An 18,701-nucleotide genomic window follows, 5' to 3' on the forward strand; every position below is an offset into this window, starting at 1 on the left:
TCTGCCAAATCTGTACACCCCAAACACACACGTCACTCACGCTGTGTACTACCGTCACGGAAGATTTAACAAATAACGACGTATTTCCATAAAATCCACAAGAATTGGCGTATTTCCTCATGTACGTTGAAAACAGTGATGACGTTTGAGAAGATTTTAACAATTTTTTTGTGTGGAATACCTGATGTGGCCCAGTTTCACCCAGATAACTTGAGTTTGAGACCCCTGCTTCAGAGCTTCAGTTTAAGATTTTGGACAAGTTCAGTGCACGTGCTCTTCTTTTCACTCTGCTGCCCCCTATAGACTGTATAAAGAACATATTTATACAGTCTCTGGGTCTATGGTGGCCCCCTCTGTGAGCCTCTGCCCCTCCCCCTGTGAAAACAACACAACAATGGTCAGTATTATGTAAGAGTGAAAGAAACACCCCTTCTTGAATGACGCTCTTTTCTCCTGTACAGTGTTTCAAATCCAAGTTCTAACTCACAGTTGTTTTCGTCTCAGGAAAAGAAGAAAATTTGTACAATCTATTTGAAACTAAAGCTAAGGACGTCCATTTAAAAGTCTAAAGAACTGCTCAGACAGCGCTTAGGGACGGATGAAAACTGTTGTTCTTATTGTGATGTAAATATTGAATCAGAAGAACACTTATTTTCTGAATGTATGTTTTCTAAAGCCTTTTGGGACGATATACACCACAGGATTCCACATTTAAAAGACTTTACCAGCAAAAGACATCATTTGTGTTATTCGTATGCATGACAAAAAATGTGAAATGATTTTAAACATAATCTTTGTTATGAGTAAAATCTTTATCCACACGTGTAGGTTCTTAAAAACAAACCGTCTTTCCTCACACTTCATAAAGAACTGTCATTTTTTTCTCATCTGTTTGTTTTATGGAAAAGAAAGATGCTATAAAATTTTAAAATGTGATAGATGATCTAAAACGTATGGACAACCCCTAGAATTGTGCATAGATGTTTATATATGATTATGTTATTTATTATTATCCTTTCTTAACCTGTTGTATTATTATGCACTTATTCATTTAATTTAATATTTTCCTCATCTGCATTCCTATGTAATACTTTATGTATGTATGTATGTATGTATGTATGTATGTATGTATGTATGTATGTATTTATTTATTTATATATGTATTTATTTATTTATATATGTATTTATTTATATATGTATTTATTTATTTATTTATTTATTTATTTATTTATTTATTTATTTATTTATTTATTTATTTATATCTTTATTTATTTATTTATTTTGAGCACAGATACACTTTGTCTGTTCTGAGTATTAATTATGGAACTTTTCTACTTTGCCACAAATTTTATTAACCTTTACTATTAATAAAAAATAAAAAAAAAGTGTATAAATATAGTATAGGTGAGTATAGGTTTTCTTCGGCGGTTGTCAGAGTGTTCATGGCTCTCGCGCCCCCTCTACAGGCCACAGCAGAGTGGCGCAGCGGAAGCGTGCTGGGCCCATAACCCAGAGGTCGATGGATCGAAACCATCCTCTGCTAAACTTTATGTAAATTCTTTAAATGTAATCTGAGGACATACATTAAAAGTAAGAAGTGTTTTTTTCTTTATTTTTTACTACTTTCTACATTTTAAATACACAGAGAAGACCTCAGATATATGAAGTAACATATATGGATGGATGTAGTAAATAAAAAAAAAAGGGAAATAACTCTATAAAATATTTTTCGAGACTAAAAAAGACTAACTGAGAAGGTGTGTCCAGACTTTTGACTGTTTCTGCTGTAACTGGGGAAGTACAAAAAAAAAAAGAAAAAAAAAAGGCCACGTGATATAAAGTCACATTTATGGCTATAATGTGTTAGACAGAAGTGCGATTACAGAAGTTCATATTTTAGATGTAACTCTAGATCCATTTCTCGGCATTGGGTGTGTTTTAAATAAAGCTGTGAAAAAAAAAAAAATCCTAAATTTGCTGTAACTGTAAAAATAAGTAGTTTAAGCTTCTACAGTTATGAGAGATACAGTTTTAGTAGTAGTTTCAGTTCAGATGTGCTCAGGGCTTTATGACAGAGACATCATTTGTATCATATAAAAACGTACATTATTATTACTTTTTAAGATAACAGACTTTTACATGTTTTCAACCCAGACGACTTCAGAGCTGAAACCGCATGATGAGGCTGAAACTGACGCGGTCCAATCAAGGTAAAACATTCACCTATTTTCTATCGAATGGACGTTTTCCCTTCCATTTAGTGAGTGATTATCAGACCACAGCCTATAAAACAAAATAAAAAAAAAAAGCTGGACAGAAAAATAAGAAAAAAAGACAGAAAAATTGGACAGAAAAATCATCTTGTTCGGCCTCGTGTTGTCTAATGAAAAAAGGCCCATTTCTGACTTTCTGAGGGGCCCCTCTCTGCACTGGGCCCTGGGTAATAGACCCCGTTACCCCCTCAGTCTGACGCCCCTGCTGCAGTCTGTGCTCCCATATTAAGAATTTGATTAAGTTTGTTTTAAATTAGGTGATATTGTTTTAAAAAATAGCTGTTGTAGCCTGTCGCTCACCTTTAGACTTCAATCTGCTGCAGGTGAACAACACTGAAGGTTTTTAAAGGCTATAACGCCGAATAAACTCAGATAATGACATAATAATCTTGCCCCTATTGTCACTGTGGAGTCTAAAATGTGTTTATCCAACTTATTTTTGTCTTATATTTGTTTATTTGTCTGTTTCAAATGGATCATGAGTCACTATTGAACCAAACTGTGACTGTCTTTATCTTTAACACCCATCAGTGTAACGTGACCACACCCAGGCCCAGATGTGCCACAGTGCAGCCTGTTTCAGCTCTTTGCACATGCGCAGAAGAGCGTGGGCGCCCTCTAAAGGACAGAAAAATCATTACAACGTCAACAACACAGTATTTTACTAATCTCTCTGAAGGATTTTTTTTTTGTTTTGTGTTAAATTCGTGTAAAATAGTTTGTTTTATTATGTAGGACACTAAGTAAACATAAACTGTCCAGAAAATGAGGTTGATCTAGACTCGAGTCAGGAAACTTTGATAACGTTTACTGAGGAGAACGTTTTATGAGTAAAAGTGCGTGTCTGTTCGGTCTGTTAAAAAACAACGCAAACTTTTATAATTGTGTTTTGAAATGAGCTGAAAATGAGCTGAACATGTGACCTGTAGAGTCTGCGCACTGTGGTATACGGTAGCGTGGCCGAGCGGTCTAAGGCGCTGGATTAAGGCTCCAGTCTCTTCGGGGGCGTGGGTTCGAATCCCACCGCTGCCAAGACTTTTACACTTATTATGTAGGAATAATTACACTTCTAATATCTCTTTACTCTGTCTGCTCAAAACCAAGTGTCAAACATTCTAGTTATAAAAATGGTTCAATAAAACTGTCACAACTGAAACTAACTATTAACACATATTTTTTTGAGTTTTAATGTTGTTAAAATGACAAATAAACAGCAAAATCACCTAATTTCATTCTGATTATGGTTGCCTTGATTAGCTAGATCAGATGTTGAGTTTTGCGCTTCATTTAATAATCTAATCTAATCCAAAAATCAGATTGTAATCAGATTTTGCTGTGCATGTAAACAAAGACACTGAACTGTTCAAACTATTTACTAATTACAATCAAATCTTACATATTGTGTAAAGACATGTAAACTGATCCACATAAATCCCCTCACGCTTTAAATATTCACTCCCAGTGTATACTCAAGGGCTGTTGTCTCTTCTGTGTTTAACAAAATTACAGTTTTAGTCAAATAATAATAATCTGACCTGTCAGGCAACTGCAGCTGTATCACATTTGAGCTTTTTCCAGTTTTTCTTTTCAACTTACTCCTCGTAAATATGGCCAAAGTGATGTCATGACAATAGTAAAACCTTGAAAACAAATCATTGCATTCAGTTAGAAACAATTAACCAACTATATCTTAAGTAAACCCAAATTTTAGCCACATCCCCTTTGCACAAAACTTCTGTAAATGCTCACCAAGAACACAGGGAGGTATGTGACTCAGATTGACCTCCATCAGCTCCTGTCCTCTTTGTCCAGACTGTAACGGCACATAGTTAGGACGGGTGTTCACAAGAGGGAGTGAAATGGAAGTTTAACTGACCATCGCTAACATAGGGTGTTTACAACAGGGGTGTCAAACTCATTTTTCACTGAGGGCCACATGAACAAAATGGCCGCCATCAAGGGCCAGATATAACTACGGCAGTGTAAATGTCACTAAATGTAACCAAATGTCATGTAAAATAAATTTAACTACTTATTAACTTGTTAAATAGCTCTTTCTGTTGTTAAATAACTCTTGCTTATTCAAGTCGCAAATAATACATGTCAGTTTATCAGGGGTTGGTGTCAAAATGCTGACTCAGATTCTACTTTTTCACAACCGACGCCGCCTCAAAACACAAAAAACATACAGGTTTTTCTCCATGAAGCACAAACTTATATTCACCTACAACTTTCTTGCCTGGATTTACTTTAAAATGACAGTCATGCCTTTTAATTTACCGTCTCACGGGCCACATAAAATGACGTGGCGGGCCGCATTTGGCCCCCGGGCCTTGAGTTTGACACATGTGGTTTACAAGATGCTTTCGTCAAACAAAACACGTTTACAGAGGTCAAACTAAACATTAGGGGAGTTAAAGTGACTTGGATTGTTAAAGGACACATCCTACAAAGAGAAATAAAGTCTTAAGCTTCTTCAAATCTAAAAATTGTGATGTTGTGTCCTTGCAAAACGCCCTGATTAGACAAGAAGCAATCGAAACAACTATGTGAAGACTGTTTTTCAGAGTGATGAGTCCAGGGACAGTAGGGCTGTAGTAACACTTAGAAAAAGGCATTTACAATTCACTCTTAGGCCTGTCACGAGAACACATTTTGAGCATTTTGAGTGACTTGAACGTGGAAAAACGCTGTATAAACATGTGACAACCATAACCATGACCATATAGATGATAAACAATAATACTGACACCAAACTATAAAGCAGAATTACCCACAAAAACTATTCTAAATGTGCAATATCGTTAAAAACATGAGCTGCAATGAGTAAATAACAGAACGCAGCTCTTTAAGTAGTGAGTCTGCGTCTATAATGAGTCAGAGAAGTTCATAATTTGACTTTCTACGGCTCAAATTTGATCGTAGTTCAGGAAATTAACCAAATATTTCTCGTTTGTGCAAAGAAATAGTCAACACGAGAAATATTGATCTCGTAAATGATTGTTCCATCTGTTATGTGTTGAAGAAATAAGAGATGACGAAGGACGGATTCTCATCACATTAGGTAAAAGTAAATATTTATGCACCGAATAAGGACAAACCAACCGTCTTTATTAAACTTGAGAATAAACCACATAGAGGTTCATTCTATTGTCACGGTTCAGGGACTAAGACTTTATGGAAAAACTGAGGACTGGAATAATCTATAAAGGCATTGTTTTTTTTTTTGTTTGTTGGAGAATACAACAGAGAAAAAAGAAACGTAATTAAAATAAAATGGATTGAAGAAACGCATTAAACTTCAGATGAAATATAACCAAATGCAAACTAAAAAGATGGACTTCACGTTGCACAGGGCTTTGAATCAGGAGAAAAAACAGACACAAAATTAATGACATTTTTAAAGACTATGAAGGCCTGTCACTTTAATAGAAAGTTAAAATCGTGTTCGTCATTACATTATTCTTGATATTTCAGTCTTTGTGAAGCACTACTGGGTGAGTCAGAATGTGACCAGGACCTGGACTTTCACAAACTAGATGAAAAACAAATGGAAGCTCTTGATTCCCCCAAAGAAATGCAAAAAAAAAATCAACAAGTATCACCTGGGAAAAGTCCAGGCCCAAACTGGGGATGCACCGATATTTGATACTGATATTGAATATTGGTGCTCATATTGAACACATTTATGGATCGAATATCGGCTTCCAAATATCGGTTCAGTCGATATTCTGGTTGAACATATAAAATCGATGTAATAACACTATTTTCTGTTCATAGTCGGCTCTAAAATGTTTGAATTTTGATTCATAAAAAGTTGTTCTGTTGTACTTTGAGAGATAAATAACAGCTCTATAACACATTTTAGTCAGTTTAGTCTTATTTTATTTTGGTCTTAAGTAAATAAATGCTGTTTTCCGTCACTGCTCTGGTGTCAGTTGATATCGGGATCGGCAGATCCTTAAAGCTACAGTATCAGTCTCTGAATTGAAAAAGCTGGACTGGGTGCACCTTCGTCCAAACATGTTACTCTGCAGAACATTCACCGTTATTGTTTAAATTAAGGAGAGATTAGCCTCATCCTTAGATCAGGCTGTAATAACATTGACTCTTAAGCCTGGGAAAATGTCCCTGTATTTGTCAGTTAAAATGTTAAATAGAAAAGTTCTCTTTGATTTATTCAGCCAGTCCTTCCAAGACGAACAGAGAAAGCAATAAGTCTTTTGTAAACTGCGACCAGGAGAACGATGGCTCCAAGAACCAAGCCACAGATCAGACTGAAAGCCCATCGAGGTCCAAGGTGAGTGTAGATGTTTGACACAAAGACAGGACCAAGTGTCCGTGCTCCACTGCCGGCCGCTGTGAGCCATCCCATGTACACGCCCTGATTCAACATTATGATTAGTCATTAGACATTGACCATTAAATATTACTTCATTTTACCTGTGGTTTGGGTCCCAGTAGTTTGGAGTACAGTGTGTACGACATCACATTGCATGTTGGGTAACCCACACCAATAAGGAAATCAGCGGAGATGTACTGAGCAATGTTTATGGCCGGGGTGTACTGGCACCAGGTCTGCACATACGGGCATCCAGTGGGCTCCACTGTGCTGTTAGACAAAGACGATAGGGCCAGTACCTGTGTACTGTTTTTAAGATCTGTAAAGTGAAAATACACACACACAAACAGTCATTACAAACCTAGAGCAGACATACAGCACTGACGTATGTACACATGTATTCTGCATGGCACACACTGTAACACTCTAAGGTTTGACAAACCTGCCCACTGTATTTTAGGGTAATGATTTCCCCAAGGAAGCAGAATAAAAAACCCACAGAAAATAAAAGCCAGGCCTGTTAAATACACAGGGCGATCACCAAACCTGAAATCACAGACAGTTTAAGAAGCAGCAAACATTTATTTGTCAAAATACAGGTTATAAATAACCTCTGAGAGGCCAGTTTCACAACAAGAAACACCAGGATGGATTCAAATCCAATACAGCAAATTATGATCCCGTTGTATAACACAGCTTCTTTTCTCGTCCATGCAAACATGTCCATAGATAAAGGCGTCGCAATACTGCAAAAAGAAGAAAAAAAAAGTGAAAAAAAACCCCAAAACAAACCAAAAACTCAATAATTCCACTGACAGATCAAACCCTTAGACTTACGTTTCAAATATAGCAAAGATAAACATAACAATAAAAAAGAGAACATTTGACGTCAACACCGCCACCTGGTCCACATTTTGTGCAGCTTCAACACTGTCTTCAACATTATCTAAAGAAATGACCAGATTATGTGAGTCGAGCTCATTATTGCAGGTGCTAGAATGTGCCAAAAAGAACTTATGCAAATACCATCTATGTAGTTGATGCTTGGCTGAACACATCTCCCATCATCGTCAACATGATGCTCTCTGATGAAAGTTTGATAATTAAGATGAAACTATTTCATAAATTCAAATGTGAACAAACGAGTCATTTTCACTTACTTCAGTATAAACAAAACCAGTAAAATATTGATGACACCCAAAGCTGCAGCCAGAATAGCAGGGGCCGTGTACATATTAAGCTGAAGGTCGATGAACTTGAGTGTAATGCCACGCTCGCCAATGAAGGACAGACAGGCCTGAAGAGCTACAGAAAAACTACTGTTGGTTTTTCCTCTATACTTAACTTAGCACGAGCAGATCCATACCTGGACCCAGGATGAAACCCAAAGCCTGACAAGCGCTCATATTGGCCATGGCACCAGTTCTTTCATCCAGAGATGTAGCTCCGGCGACATATGACCTCGCCACGGCAACATTACCTACAACACGAGGAATTTGTTTAGTAAAAAGTTAAACATGAATCTAAATATTATTTTAAAAAGTCTTTCCCGTACCTGCTCCAAAACCGACAAAAGTTCTCGCTATCAGCATGTGGTACTTATTCCCTGTCTTTGGGAGACGAACGTAAGCGTAATAGATGTTAGCTAAAAGGTTGATGGTGATGGAGCAGATGAGCGGCTCCCGGCGAGGACGATGGTTCGACCACAGACCAAACATAGGCGAGGCTACCATCTGACCGAGGCTATAGGCAGCTACCACCCAGCCCAGGAAACTAGCATCAGCGCTCGGGTCAGTCTATGAAAAGAAAAAGTGAACACACACACACACACAGTAAAGCTCAGGACTATTCATAACGAAGGCAATTTTTGTCTATGAGTGGACTTATGTAATGACAATATTCACACAATACACTACAGTTACACAGAAAAAACATTAAAACGCCTTGATGATACTGTGCAATAGTGACAAAGTCTGCGATCTTCCAAGTTTGCCTGAATAGTCGCCCAACAGGTTTTAATTCAAATATAGAAAGTAGTGCAAAATCTTGTACTTACATTTTGTAAATAGGGCCACAGCGATGTTATGACAATGGTGAAACCTTAAAAAAGACATTAAGAACAAACTATAGGAGGTACTACCTATACACAATAAACATATCAAAAGCAATGGGTTTATTTATAATCTTTACGACATCAAAACATGATAATTTGAAGATTACTGCCTCACCGACACTGCTGAGAAACATGGTGAAGTACATGACTCGAATAGACCTCCATCGACTGTCGTACACGGCATCCTGAGAGTCACTGCAAACAACACAACAGCAGTTTAGAGCAGAGTTTAGGGGGAATTTACATTACAGCGCGTGTGGAAGATGTACGCAGTTTTGTTACTCAAGTAAAAGTACAGATACTAGAGCGAAGAAGTACTCGGGTAAAAAAAATCTAATAAAAAAAATGTACGGAAATTAAAATATTAAAATACCTGTTTAAAAATGAACTGTAATGTAGTGATTTAGATTTGTGCTGTATTTTGTTCAGTAGAAACTATTTAATCTTTTTTTTTTCTACCCGTTTTTACTTATTTTTGTGGCTCAAACAATTAACTTGATAAAAATAAAGCCCACAGCTTTTGCAGGTCTTAAACAATAATAAAAAGAAGTAGAAAGTACAGATGCTGCTCTCAAAAGTAGTGAGGTAAAAGTAAAAAGTACCACTGTAAAATGTACTTAAGTAAAAGTAGAGATACTGAAGCAAAAAATGTACTCAAGCATCAAATGAAGAAAAAAAAAAAAAAACTCAACTTAAGTAAAAATATTAAAATACTTGTTTAAAAATGAACTTAAGGAGTTAAAAAAAAGTGTTTTGTGCATATTTTGTGGTCTTATAAGGCTTCAAATGTAGTGATTTTGATTTGTGCTGTATTTTGTTCAGTAGAAACTAATTAATCGATTTTTTTTCTATCTGTTTTTACTTATTTTTGTGGCTCAAACAATTAACTTGAAAAAAATAAACCCCACAGTTTTTGCAGGTCTTAAACAATAATAGAAAAAAGTAGAAAGTACAGACACTGCTCTCAAAAAAGCTACCAAAAAAAGTACCACTGTAAAATGTACTTAAGTAAAAGCAAAAAAGTACTCAAGCATCAAATGAAAAAAATATATATATATATATATATTAAAATAATATAATAATCAAATATTAAAATACCTGTTTAAAAATGAACTTAAGGAGTAAAAAAAAAGTGTTTTGTGCATATTTTGTGGTCTTATAAGGCTTCAAATGTAGTGATTTTGATTTGTGCTGTATTTACAGATACTGCTCTCAAAAGTAGTGAGGTAAAAGTAAAAAGTATCCATTTGAAACTGTACTAGAGTAAAAGTACACAGTAACAGTACTTTACACTGGACTGACCTGCTGTGATCATCTCTAAGCAACGGAGTGGTGTCATCGACTATTTCAGACATCTTGAGCAAAATTAAACAAAAATATGAAGATTAAAATGAGCAGTGATCTAGTCCAAACAGAACATTTAAAAACAAACGATCAACGTCTCAACCGTTGACGCAAACAAAACATGGCGCCGTTCCGCAAACACTGCGTTTGTACCGAGATTCTGATTTATTAATGTCAACGTTATAAAACTACATGTTAACAAAAAACTAATATAATAATTTACAAAGTGGACTACGATCCTTTTATCCAACTTCCTCAGTCATGTTTGACACAGATTATACACATTTCCGGTTATCCTTTCGAAACAAAACATCAAACTCCTCAGTGCAGTGACAGCGGGTGAGGGTTTTTAGAGCACACAATAATCGTTTGAGCATCAACAAAGATTTAATTTAATCGTATTGTTTTATAATGTGTAATTAATGTATTTATGTAACGTGTAATGTGCTCTGAAAGTTTTATTTTGAAGTGCACTCAACTACTTCCGCTCTACTGACGCACACAGTTTGAACGTCACAGTGAGCACGTGAGTGTAAATGTGTTGTTATTATTTTAGCTTTCACGTCTACAGACTCAAAACTCCTTCTACAGATGAAACCAGAGTAGCAAAATAATAACTAAAACATTGCGCAATTTGCTCTATTCAAAAGCAAAAAATGTATAAATAAATAAAAATAAAATTGAAGCTCCTCCTCTGTCCATTTTTGGAAAACGAAAGTTAAAACTGAAACTTAAATCCGACTTGCTGCTTCGCATAAGGGCGTTGTTCAAATATTTGGTAAGATCTGAGTTCGCGCATAAATAGGGTTATATTTTACAGACACGTGTGTTTGTAAATTGTAGTTCCAGCTCAGCAGAGTCCAGCTGCTCCAGGCTCAGGATGGGTAAGGACCGTTTAACAGCGCACAGGCCTGTGATGACAGTTGGTCTTTGTGCGCGACATGCACAAGTTCTACTTTAAAATTATGCAGTAAAAATAAAACATAATGTGTTTTTTTTCTTACAGATTCACAATATCTCGTCTTCTGGCTCAAAGTTTCTCTTTGTGTGTGGCTCAGTGACGCTGCGCCAGGTGAGTCACCTTCAGCATTTACAGGTGAGACAGGGGCCCCAGAGCAGACTGGAGGGAAGAGGATTATCTTTCACATCTCAAGACAAATGGAACAGTTTAACCTAATCCTCATGTTAGAAAAGGTTTAGAAAGGTTATGTTACCCAATTTCCCAGATGATGTGAAAGTGAAAGTAAAGCTTTTGTTCTAAATGTGTCAGTGCAATGAAATTAATGACTTTTTGTCTATGAAAAAAGTGACCAGATTTCACTTATTTTGTTTCACTTTTGTCAGAAAACTTTGTGGTGTCTGTGGATTCCAACGTGTCGGTCCACACCACGCAGACTGCAGTTTTACCATGCTGGCTCAGTCCACAACAGAGCGCTGAAGACATGGAGGTCAACTGGTTTCATCGTGACAAATTTGACGCTCCCATTATGCAGTACAAGGACAAGGCAAGTGTCCCTCTGCAAACTTACAGTGGCAGAGTTTCATTTGGCCAGAAGCATGCCTCCTCAACGGGTTTGAAGGAAGGAGACGTGACCCTTAAACTGGAAAAAGTCACAGTTGAGGATGAAGGAAAATACACGTGTTATGTTAGCAGTGACAAGCATCACGACAGGGCAAGTTTCAACCTCATTGTGAAACGTAAGTATTTAAAAATATTATACAAATACAAGTGTCGATCCAAATTAAATATTTTATGTTATTATAGAACTTGGAGCGTCACCTTTGCTGACACCAGTCGTGAAGGAAAACAACCAAATCAATGTGAGCTGTGAGTCGGACGGCTGGTACCCCGAGCCTCAGCTGCAGTGGTCCAGTGGTAATACGCCGCTCACCCCTGAAGATCTGGTCTACAGAAAAGCCTCGTCTGGCCTCTTTTCGGTCCACAGTTGGATGATTGTGCCCAGCTCCTCTGCACTGTCTTGTTCTGTGGGTTTACCTGGAGAAAAACTCATGCAGGGAAAAATTGACTTGAATAACATCATTCCTCCAAAAAAAGAAGGTAGAAAAGTGAATATATTTATTAAAACCGTGGCCGACTCACACAATCTTGGTATTTTTCAGATTCAGGGTCTTCAGGTGCAGGATGGGTGCTATTTGCAATTACATTAATCGGACTTATTGCCACACTGGGATATTTTTTGTTCAAGAAATATAGAGGTAAACAAACATTTAAACAAAATAATTTTGAATGTGTATCAATAACTAAATCAGGATTTATGTTTGGTAAAGGTTCAGTTTCTAAACCTGCCAGTGCTGAAGGTAAGAAGCTAAATGTCCCTTTTACAAGTGCTTACTCTGATTCTTTGTTAATGCTACTTTTTTCTGTTTTAAAGATCCAGGCGAATCTCAGAAACTTCTTTCCACAGGTGAGATACAAGCAGCATTCAAGTGTGTGTGATCACAAATGGATGGAGATTTGAACTGTGCCTTTAAATGTGTCTTTATTTTTGCAGTTGTGATATCAGATCTGGATACAGCTAAAACACATTATGGTAAACAGCCTTTTTAAATTCTTTTAAATTGTTACACAACATTATAGGCTCGTCCCCAAAGATTCTCAGCAGGTCCCCAGAGATTATCAGAAAAGAGGAGATAGATTATGAGAATTTAATGAAGTCATGATATGTTGCCTCTGTAAAGTATTTTATAACCATTACTGTTCTGTAACATCTCTGTTAACCAGGAAATGTATGTTTTGTCTTAAAAGGTCATAGCTTATCAGGGAATGAGATAAAATAAGGGTCACAGGGAGAAAAAGTTTGGGAAACACTGTTAAAGGCTAAATGTGATTTTGTGTTTTTGTATTTTTCCACAGAGAACATTGAGATTGAGAAGAGTGATAATACATATGTTATAGTAAAAGGGAATGTACTGAGAGATAATGGAGACGTTCATTTTCCTGATGGAGACAGAGTCACCTGTATCACAGCTGTCAGAGGAACACCTGGATTCACTTCTGGGAAGCACTACTGGGAAGTCTCTCTGGACATAACTGGAAATGCAACTATTCCCCCCAAAACGTCCTGGTGGATTGGTGTAACAAGTCACTCACAGATCCCCAAAGACCGTGATCTTCCTCCAACATTTGGTAATGGTTTTTGGATCCTTTCCTCTTCTCCTGATGAAGCTGGAGTCTTAAAATTCGGTTCAAATCCTGAGATTTTAATCCCGATTCAAGTCCAACCAAAAAGGGTTGGTGTGTTTTTAGATTATGACGGTGAAACACTCACATTCTACAATGTGCAAAATAAAAGTCTCATTGGCTGTTTCTGCACCAAATTTTCAGGAGAGGTGTTTCCTCTTTTCAATCCAGGTAAAGGGGACAAAGCGCCAATGAAGATTATACACCTGGACAAAAGCTCTGAAAATGAGACTAATAATGTTTCATAAATCCAATCAGAATCCACCTCAAAATCCCTCAGCAAGTTAAAATGTACAGTTTTGGTGTCATTGTCTAATCTAATGATCAAAAGTGTTAAATCCAGTGGCTCTTTTTTATTATGATACGATAAATAAACCTTGTCTAGTATGTATACTTTAGTTATAATGTTTAGGATTAGGACATACCTGGACTGAGGGATTACACTGGTTAGGATTATCTTCACAGATTTTTTACATACACATTTATATAAAAAGTAAAACCATGAAAGCCACTTATTTTACTTTTGTTATTTTATGTGCGGTAGTCGAAAACGTGTTGCCGCAAAGACAGATCTCTCTCTTTTATACAGATTGATATTAGTCTGGTCCCACGTCCTTAAACCCGTCAAACCTGATCGTCCAATCAGATCAGTTTATTCCAGTGACACATGTGAAATGAAGGAGCTCATTGGTCGTCTATGATTTACAAATAAAATCTAATTTATCTCACCTCAGATTAACAGAGTTTAGACTTCGGTCATTGATTCTGTAGAAATCCACCATGTTTTCAGCCCCGTGATATTTTTTCTTTATTTTTTCCGATATGGACGGTCCAGTCCCACAGATGAACACTGTTGTGTCCTTGGGCAAGACACTTAACCCGCCTCGCCCCTAGTGTCTGTGTGCACTGGTGTGTGAATGTGTGAGTGATTCCTTAAATGCATTCAAGATGGAAAAGCGCGATGTAAAATTCTGACCATTTACCATTTACCATGCATGTCTCTGATTGGCTAATCCACCTGTCAATCACGCCCATTTGAAAACGAGGGGATTCACCAGTGACCAGACTCACATGTTCATAAAGTATGAAACAAGTGTGTGTTCTGGATCACAGGGAATAAAACCTGTGCACTCTACAAAATACTTACCGTAAATTTGGGACTATAGAGCGCTCCTGAATATAAGCCGCAGGTTTTCATATTGTAACGCGAGATATTTACGCAGAAAGACACTACACGGACACGCTTTTTTAAAAACTGTGCCTGAAAATTGGCACCGACACGACATCAACACAGGATGAATATACCTGCAGGTTTAGGAAATAAAGCTGCACCAACACGGGGCCTCTGCTTTTATTTCCTTTTGTCGTCTTTTTACGTTGACCAAGTTGGATTCATCGATGTCGAGCTCACGTGCAGTGGCTCTATTTCCTTCTTTAATGGTCAAACTTACGTGCAGTGGCTCTATTTCCTTCTTTAATGGTCAAACGTACGTGCAGTGGCTCTATTTCCTTCTTTATCTTAAAAACTGCATCGTGTCCATTTCTTCGTGTGTTTTCCATGAAGCGCAAAATGACAGCTCAAAATCAAAACTAGTGAATTCTTCAGAGCATAATCTTTCCCCACGTCTGTCTCACTTTTACGTTTACAGCTAGAGAGCGCCCCCCGGTGGCTCCAGTAAAATTCTATAAATACTGCACTGTTGTATCGGCCGCAGGGTTCAAAGCGTGGGAGAAAAAGTCGCGGCTTATAGTCCAAAATTTACGGTATACTAACGATAAGAGTTTGCAGTTGGTCGACTAATCGTTTTATTTAGATATAATAAGTATTTCTATGGGGCAACAGGAGAAAAGAAAAAAAAAAGTGAGTGAGTGAGCTGAAGATTAGATTTTTGTTTAATATATTTATGTGTAAAAAGTCAGATTAAACTCATGATTTAATGGTTTAATCTGTTTTTTATCTAAGTGCATTGTTTCCTCGTGCTGTTTTCTGTATAAAAAGCTGTTTTTGCTTGACTCTGGTGCTGTTGTGTCTTGTGCTGTCAGTGCAGTTTGGGTCAGATACATAAACACGCAGTCGTTTTGAGCGCTTTTGCCCCGCCCCCTCGTTTAGCGAATAATCGATGGGCAGGACAAGTTTTCTGAAGTCGAAAGCCGTACTTTAAGGTGCACTGTGGAACATTTGTCCACATGGAAATGCTACAGCTTTGTCTAGAACGTTCCGCAGTATAAACGAAATCCGTCCATCCCAACGGAGACAAGCACGACGCTACGTTACAGTTCAGATCTGTGGAGCGTCGCCCGTATTCACAGAAGGAATCAATGTATTTTTAAGCAGCAAACGCCCGTAATGAACCAATTCCAGATGGATATGTTTAATGTCGTACCGTGAAACATTCCAGGCAAAGCAATAACATCTCCATGGAGACAAGTAGGTCGTGAATCTCCAGAAAAGTTACGCAGTGCACCTTAAATAGTCCAGTCTGAATGAAGTCTTGGATCGATAAATGCTCATAATTCTCTCAATTATGGAGCCTACAAAAAGATCAACGTCTTCTCTGTCAGCAGAATTGTACATATATCTATATTTTTTATTTCATTTGAAGGATTGTAAGACGTAAGTTTAATGTGACAAATTTGTGCTGCCTCTTCTTAACACATATAAGGTTAAACACCGGCTGATCATGATGTTTTGAACGTGTCTCTTAGTGTCAGAGATGTAAGAGGAAAAAGGGTCACAGACAGTTATTTTGATTGTATCCTGTAAAAAAGTTTGATTTTTTGTATGTACTTTCATTTTGTGTGATGAACTAACAATGTAATTAAGTGTGTCATGATTATTATTATATCGACGGTTTGTTCAATATGTGATTAGATGGAATAGTAATGTTTGGGAGTCAGTTTATCGTGGACTCGTTTAGTTTGTTCTGCAGTTGTTATTTTTCTGTTGTATGAGATTTGAGCTGTAGATGTTTGAAAATATAACTTGGTTGAATCATTATCGATACAAACCAACTCTTTTTACTTTTATCCAGCTTTAGGATTATTGTGTCAGTGATATTTAGTTTTAATATTAACATTTGTCGTTAAAACTGGAAGTACATTTCATCATTCTAATACATTTTATATAGTTTTGTTTTATAGTGCTGTTTTTGCAGTTTGTTTTTTGCCTGTTTCTATAAATAAACAAAATATTGCCATGTTCTTGTCCATTTGGTTTAAAGTCAGAAATCCAGTTTGAAAAAACATTAAATAATGTCATACATTTTAATAAGTACAGGTAGCATTTACATTATATACACCATTACACAATACTGACTTTATAACAAGTTTTCATGTATTTACACTGTGAATGTGAACATATGTTGCAACAAATAAAGAAATGATATACAGAGTGTCCAGGAAGTCTCTTTACACTTTAAAAATGTATTACAAAGGCAGTTGATCAGACCTTATCCAGACTTGTTCTGTTGTACTTGTGCTTTCCAAAGTGACTTAATTTAATTCACCTCTATATGAGCTCCATTAGTCACATGAAGCTCATCAAGACGGGACTGGATTTCTGCAGCAGAGCCTCATCGATGGTTCAGTCTCATCTGTATCTTTTGCTTTAGTTCAGTGATGTCTCGTATGTTTGTTCGATGCACGATATATTTAACACAGCCACGTAGAAAGAAATCCAGAGGTGTGAGATCTGGTGAACGTGGTGCAAACAGAACTGGTCCAACGGTCTGGAAATGTTTGAGGAACTCACAAACATGCAGAGCCCAGTGTGGTGGCGCCATCTGCTGGACAGTGATAGTTGAAGGTGCTGCAGAGACATTTCTTCTTATACCCCGAGTATCATAGCAACCAAAGAGTCAATCCAGGGCAACGATGATGAAGGTAATGGTTCCTGCCCGCACCGCTGGTTTAGCAGGTAGTGGGCGCTTAGCAACGCTGTTAATCAAACCTGTTGCTAACACTAGTGGGTTCGACCTCAAAGAAGGCGCCTAATTCGTCTTTTACTGATGTTTATATCTTGATTTACAGAAACCCCCAGGATCATGTAGAGCGGGTTAATACGAACATTTTAAGACCAGAATGACGAGGCTCACTGCAACAGTGACAGAGAGAGAGGACACACTTTTTCAATGTTAAGTGAATTGGAGCCAGAGTCGATGGAGCTGAAAGCGCACCAAGATCACTTCTTATTTGGAACACGGTGGCTAGCAGGTTAGCTATGCCCATTTACAGTGTCTGGCCAAAAAAATGTCTCCACCTGGATTTAACTAAGCAAATAGGTATGAGCCTATAGGTACGAGTCAGGTCTAGATTCAGCAGCAGTCTGTGCTCAAAGAATGAGGTCAGCTGACACCTGAATATACTGAATGACCAGGCTATTCCATCAATGGATTTTTTCTTCCCTGATGACACGGGGCATATTCCAAGACGACAATGCCAGGATTCATCGGGCTCAAATTGTGACAGAGTGGATCAGGAGACGTCATTTTCACACATGGATTATCCTCCACAGAGTGCAGACCTTAACCCCATTGAGAATCTTTGGGATGTGCTGGAGAAGCTTTGTGCAGCGTCAGACTCGACCATCATCAATGCAACAGGTGAAAAATTAATGCAACACTGGATGGAAATAAATTTTGTGCCACTGCAGAAGCGAAATCGAAACAATGCCACAGCGAATGTGACGTAATCAAAGCTAAAGGAACAACCAAATACCAGAGTGTGTGACCTTTTTTTTGGCCAGGTAGTGTATATAAACAGTCTATAGTTTAAAGTCATATTCAGCTATTATAATCAAACATGGAGACTTGGCCTTTTATTCCTAGTTAATTTCTTTGTAAACTATTTGCAGTGAAAATCATTTTGTCCAAACTAATTGTACCAAAATGTAAAAGTAGCAGTAGTCGCAGTAGTACAGATCTGGCTCTCCATATTCAAACGTGTCTCTCTGGAAGTTTTGCCCACCCCTGACCTCTGCTCTGCACTTACCCTATGAGACAGTGGCTGCGGCCGCGATCAGCCTCCTGTCCTGCTTCTTGAGGAGCTGGATTCTGTTGTGAACATAAAACTTTATGGCCCTCCAGTCTCGGTGGTTGCCCACGAGCATCGGGCACAGCTGGAGGCAGCGCTCACAGTCTGCTTTAGCAGGAACTCGATGCTCAAGGAGGTTCTGCTTTAAATGAGTCTCTACTGCCAAACGCTCCGCCTCCGACCACGGACGCTTCAATACACCTCGCTTTCCAAAAAAAAAAAAAAAAAAAAAAAATAAAAAAATCGATCAGATAAAAATAAACCCCACAGCTTTTGCAGGCCTTAAACAATGATAAAAAAAAAAAAAAAAAAAGTTGAAAGTACAGATACTGCTCTGAAAAGTAATAAGGTAAAAGTAAAAAGTATCCATTTGAAACTGTACTAGAGTAAAAGTAC

General features: G+C 37.5%; 2 protein-coding genes and 1 non-coding gene across 3 annotated transcripts; 2 read left to right on the forward strand and 1 right to left on the reverse strand.

Moving 5' to 3' along the window:
- The first annotated feature begins 3,223 nt into the window (after positions 1 to 3,223).
- trnal-aag (transfer RNA leucine (anticodon AAG)) lies at positions 3,224 to 3,305 on the forward strand. Its single transcript has one exon. It is a non-coding gene; the product is annotated as a tRNA-Leu (tRNA).
- A 2,050-nt stretch (positions 3,306 to 5,355) lies between these two features.
- Positions 5,356 to 10,355, reverse strand: mfsd8 (major facilitator superfamily domain containing 8). The gene is made up of 12 exons (XM_033983221.2): positions 10,031 to 10,355; positions 8,844 to 8,923; positions 8,672 to 8,715; positions 8,171 to 8,411; positions 7,982 to 8,095; positions 7,776 to 7,920; positions 7,642 to 7,700; positions 7,453 to 7,561; positions 7,227 to 7,361; positions 7,058 to 7,161; positions 6,717 to 6,934; positions 5,356 to 6,657 (listed from the first exon to the last, which is right to left on the reverse strand). The coding sequence occupies exons 1-12, from the start codon at positions 10,081 to 10,083 to the stop codon at positions 6,454 to 6,456; spliced, it is 1,506 nt and encodes a 501-aa protein (XP_033839112.1). The 5' UTR covers positions 10,084 to 10,355; the 3' UTR covers positions 5,356 to 6,453.
- Positions 10,356 to 10,778: 423 nt separating this feature from the next.
- LOC117386102 (butyrophilin subfamily 1 member A1-like) lies at positions 10,779 to 16,663 on the forward strand. Its single transcript, XM_055229079.1, has 9 exons — positions 10,779 to 10,956; positions 11,079 to 11,144; positions 11,417 to 11,770; positions 11,838 to 12,131; positions 12,194 to 12,289; positions 12,362 to 12,391; positions 12,466 to 12,498; positions 12,586 to 12,624; positions 12,948 to 16,663. Exons 1-9 carry the CDS (start codon positions 10,953 to 10,955, stop codon positions 13,520 to 13,522), a joined length of 1,491 nt encoding a protein of 496 aa, XP_055085054.1. The 5' UTR covers positions 10,779 to 10,952; the 3' UTR covers positions 13,523 to 16,663.
- Positions 16,664 to 18,701: the final 2,038 nt, after the last annotated feature.

The sequence above is a fragment of the Periophthalmus magnuspinnatus genome, chromosome 18 (assembly GCF_009829125.3).
Source record: "Periophthalmus magnuspinnatus isolate fPerMag1 chromosome 18, fPerMag1.2.pri, whole genome shotgun sequence".
Classification (NCBI taxonomy): domain Eukaryota; kingdom Metazoa; phylum Chordata; class Actinopteri; order Gobiiformes; family Gobiidae; genus Periophthalmus; species Periophthalmus magnuspinnatus.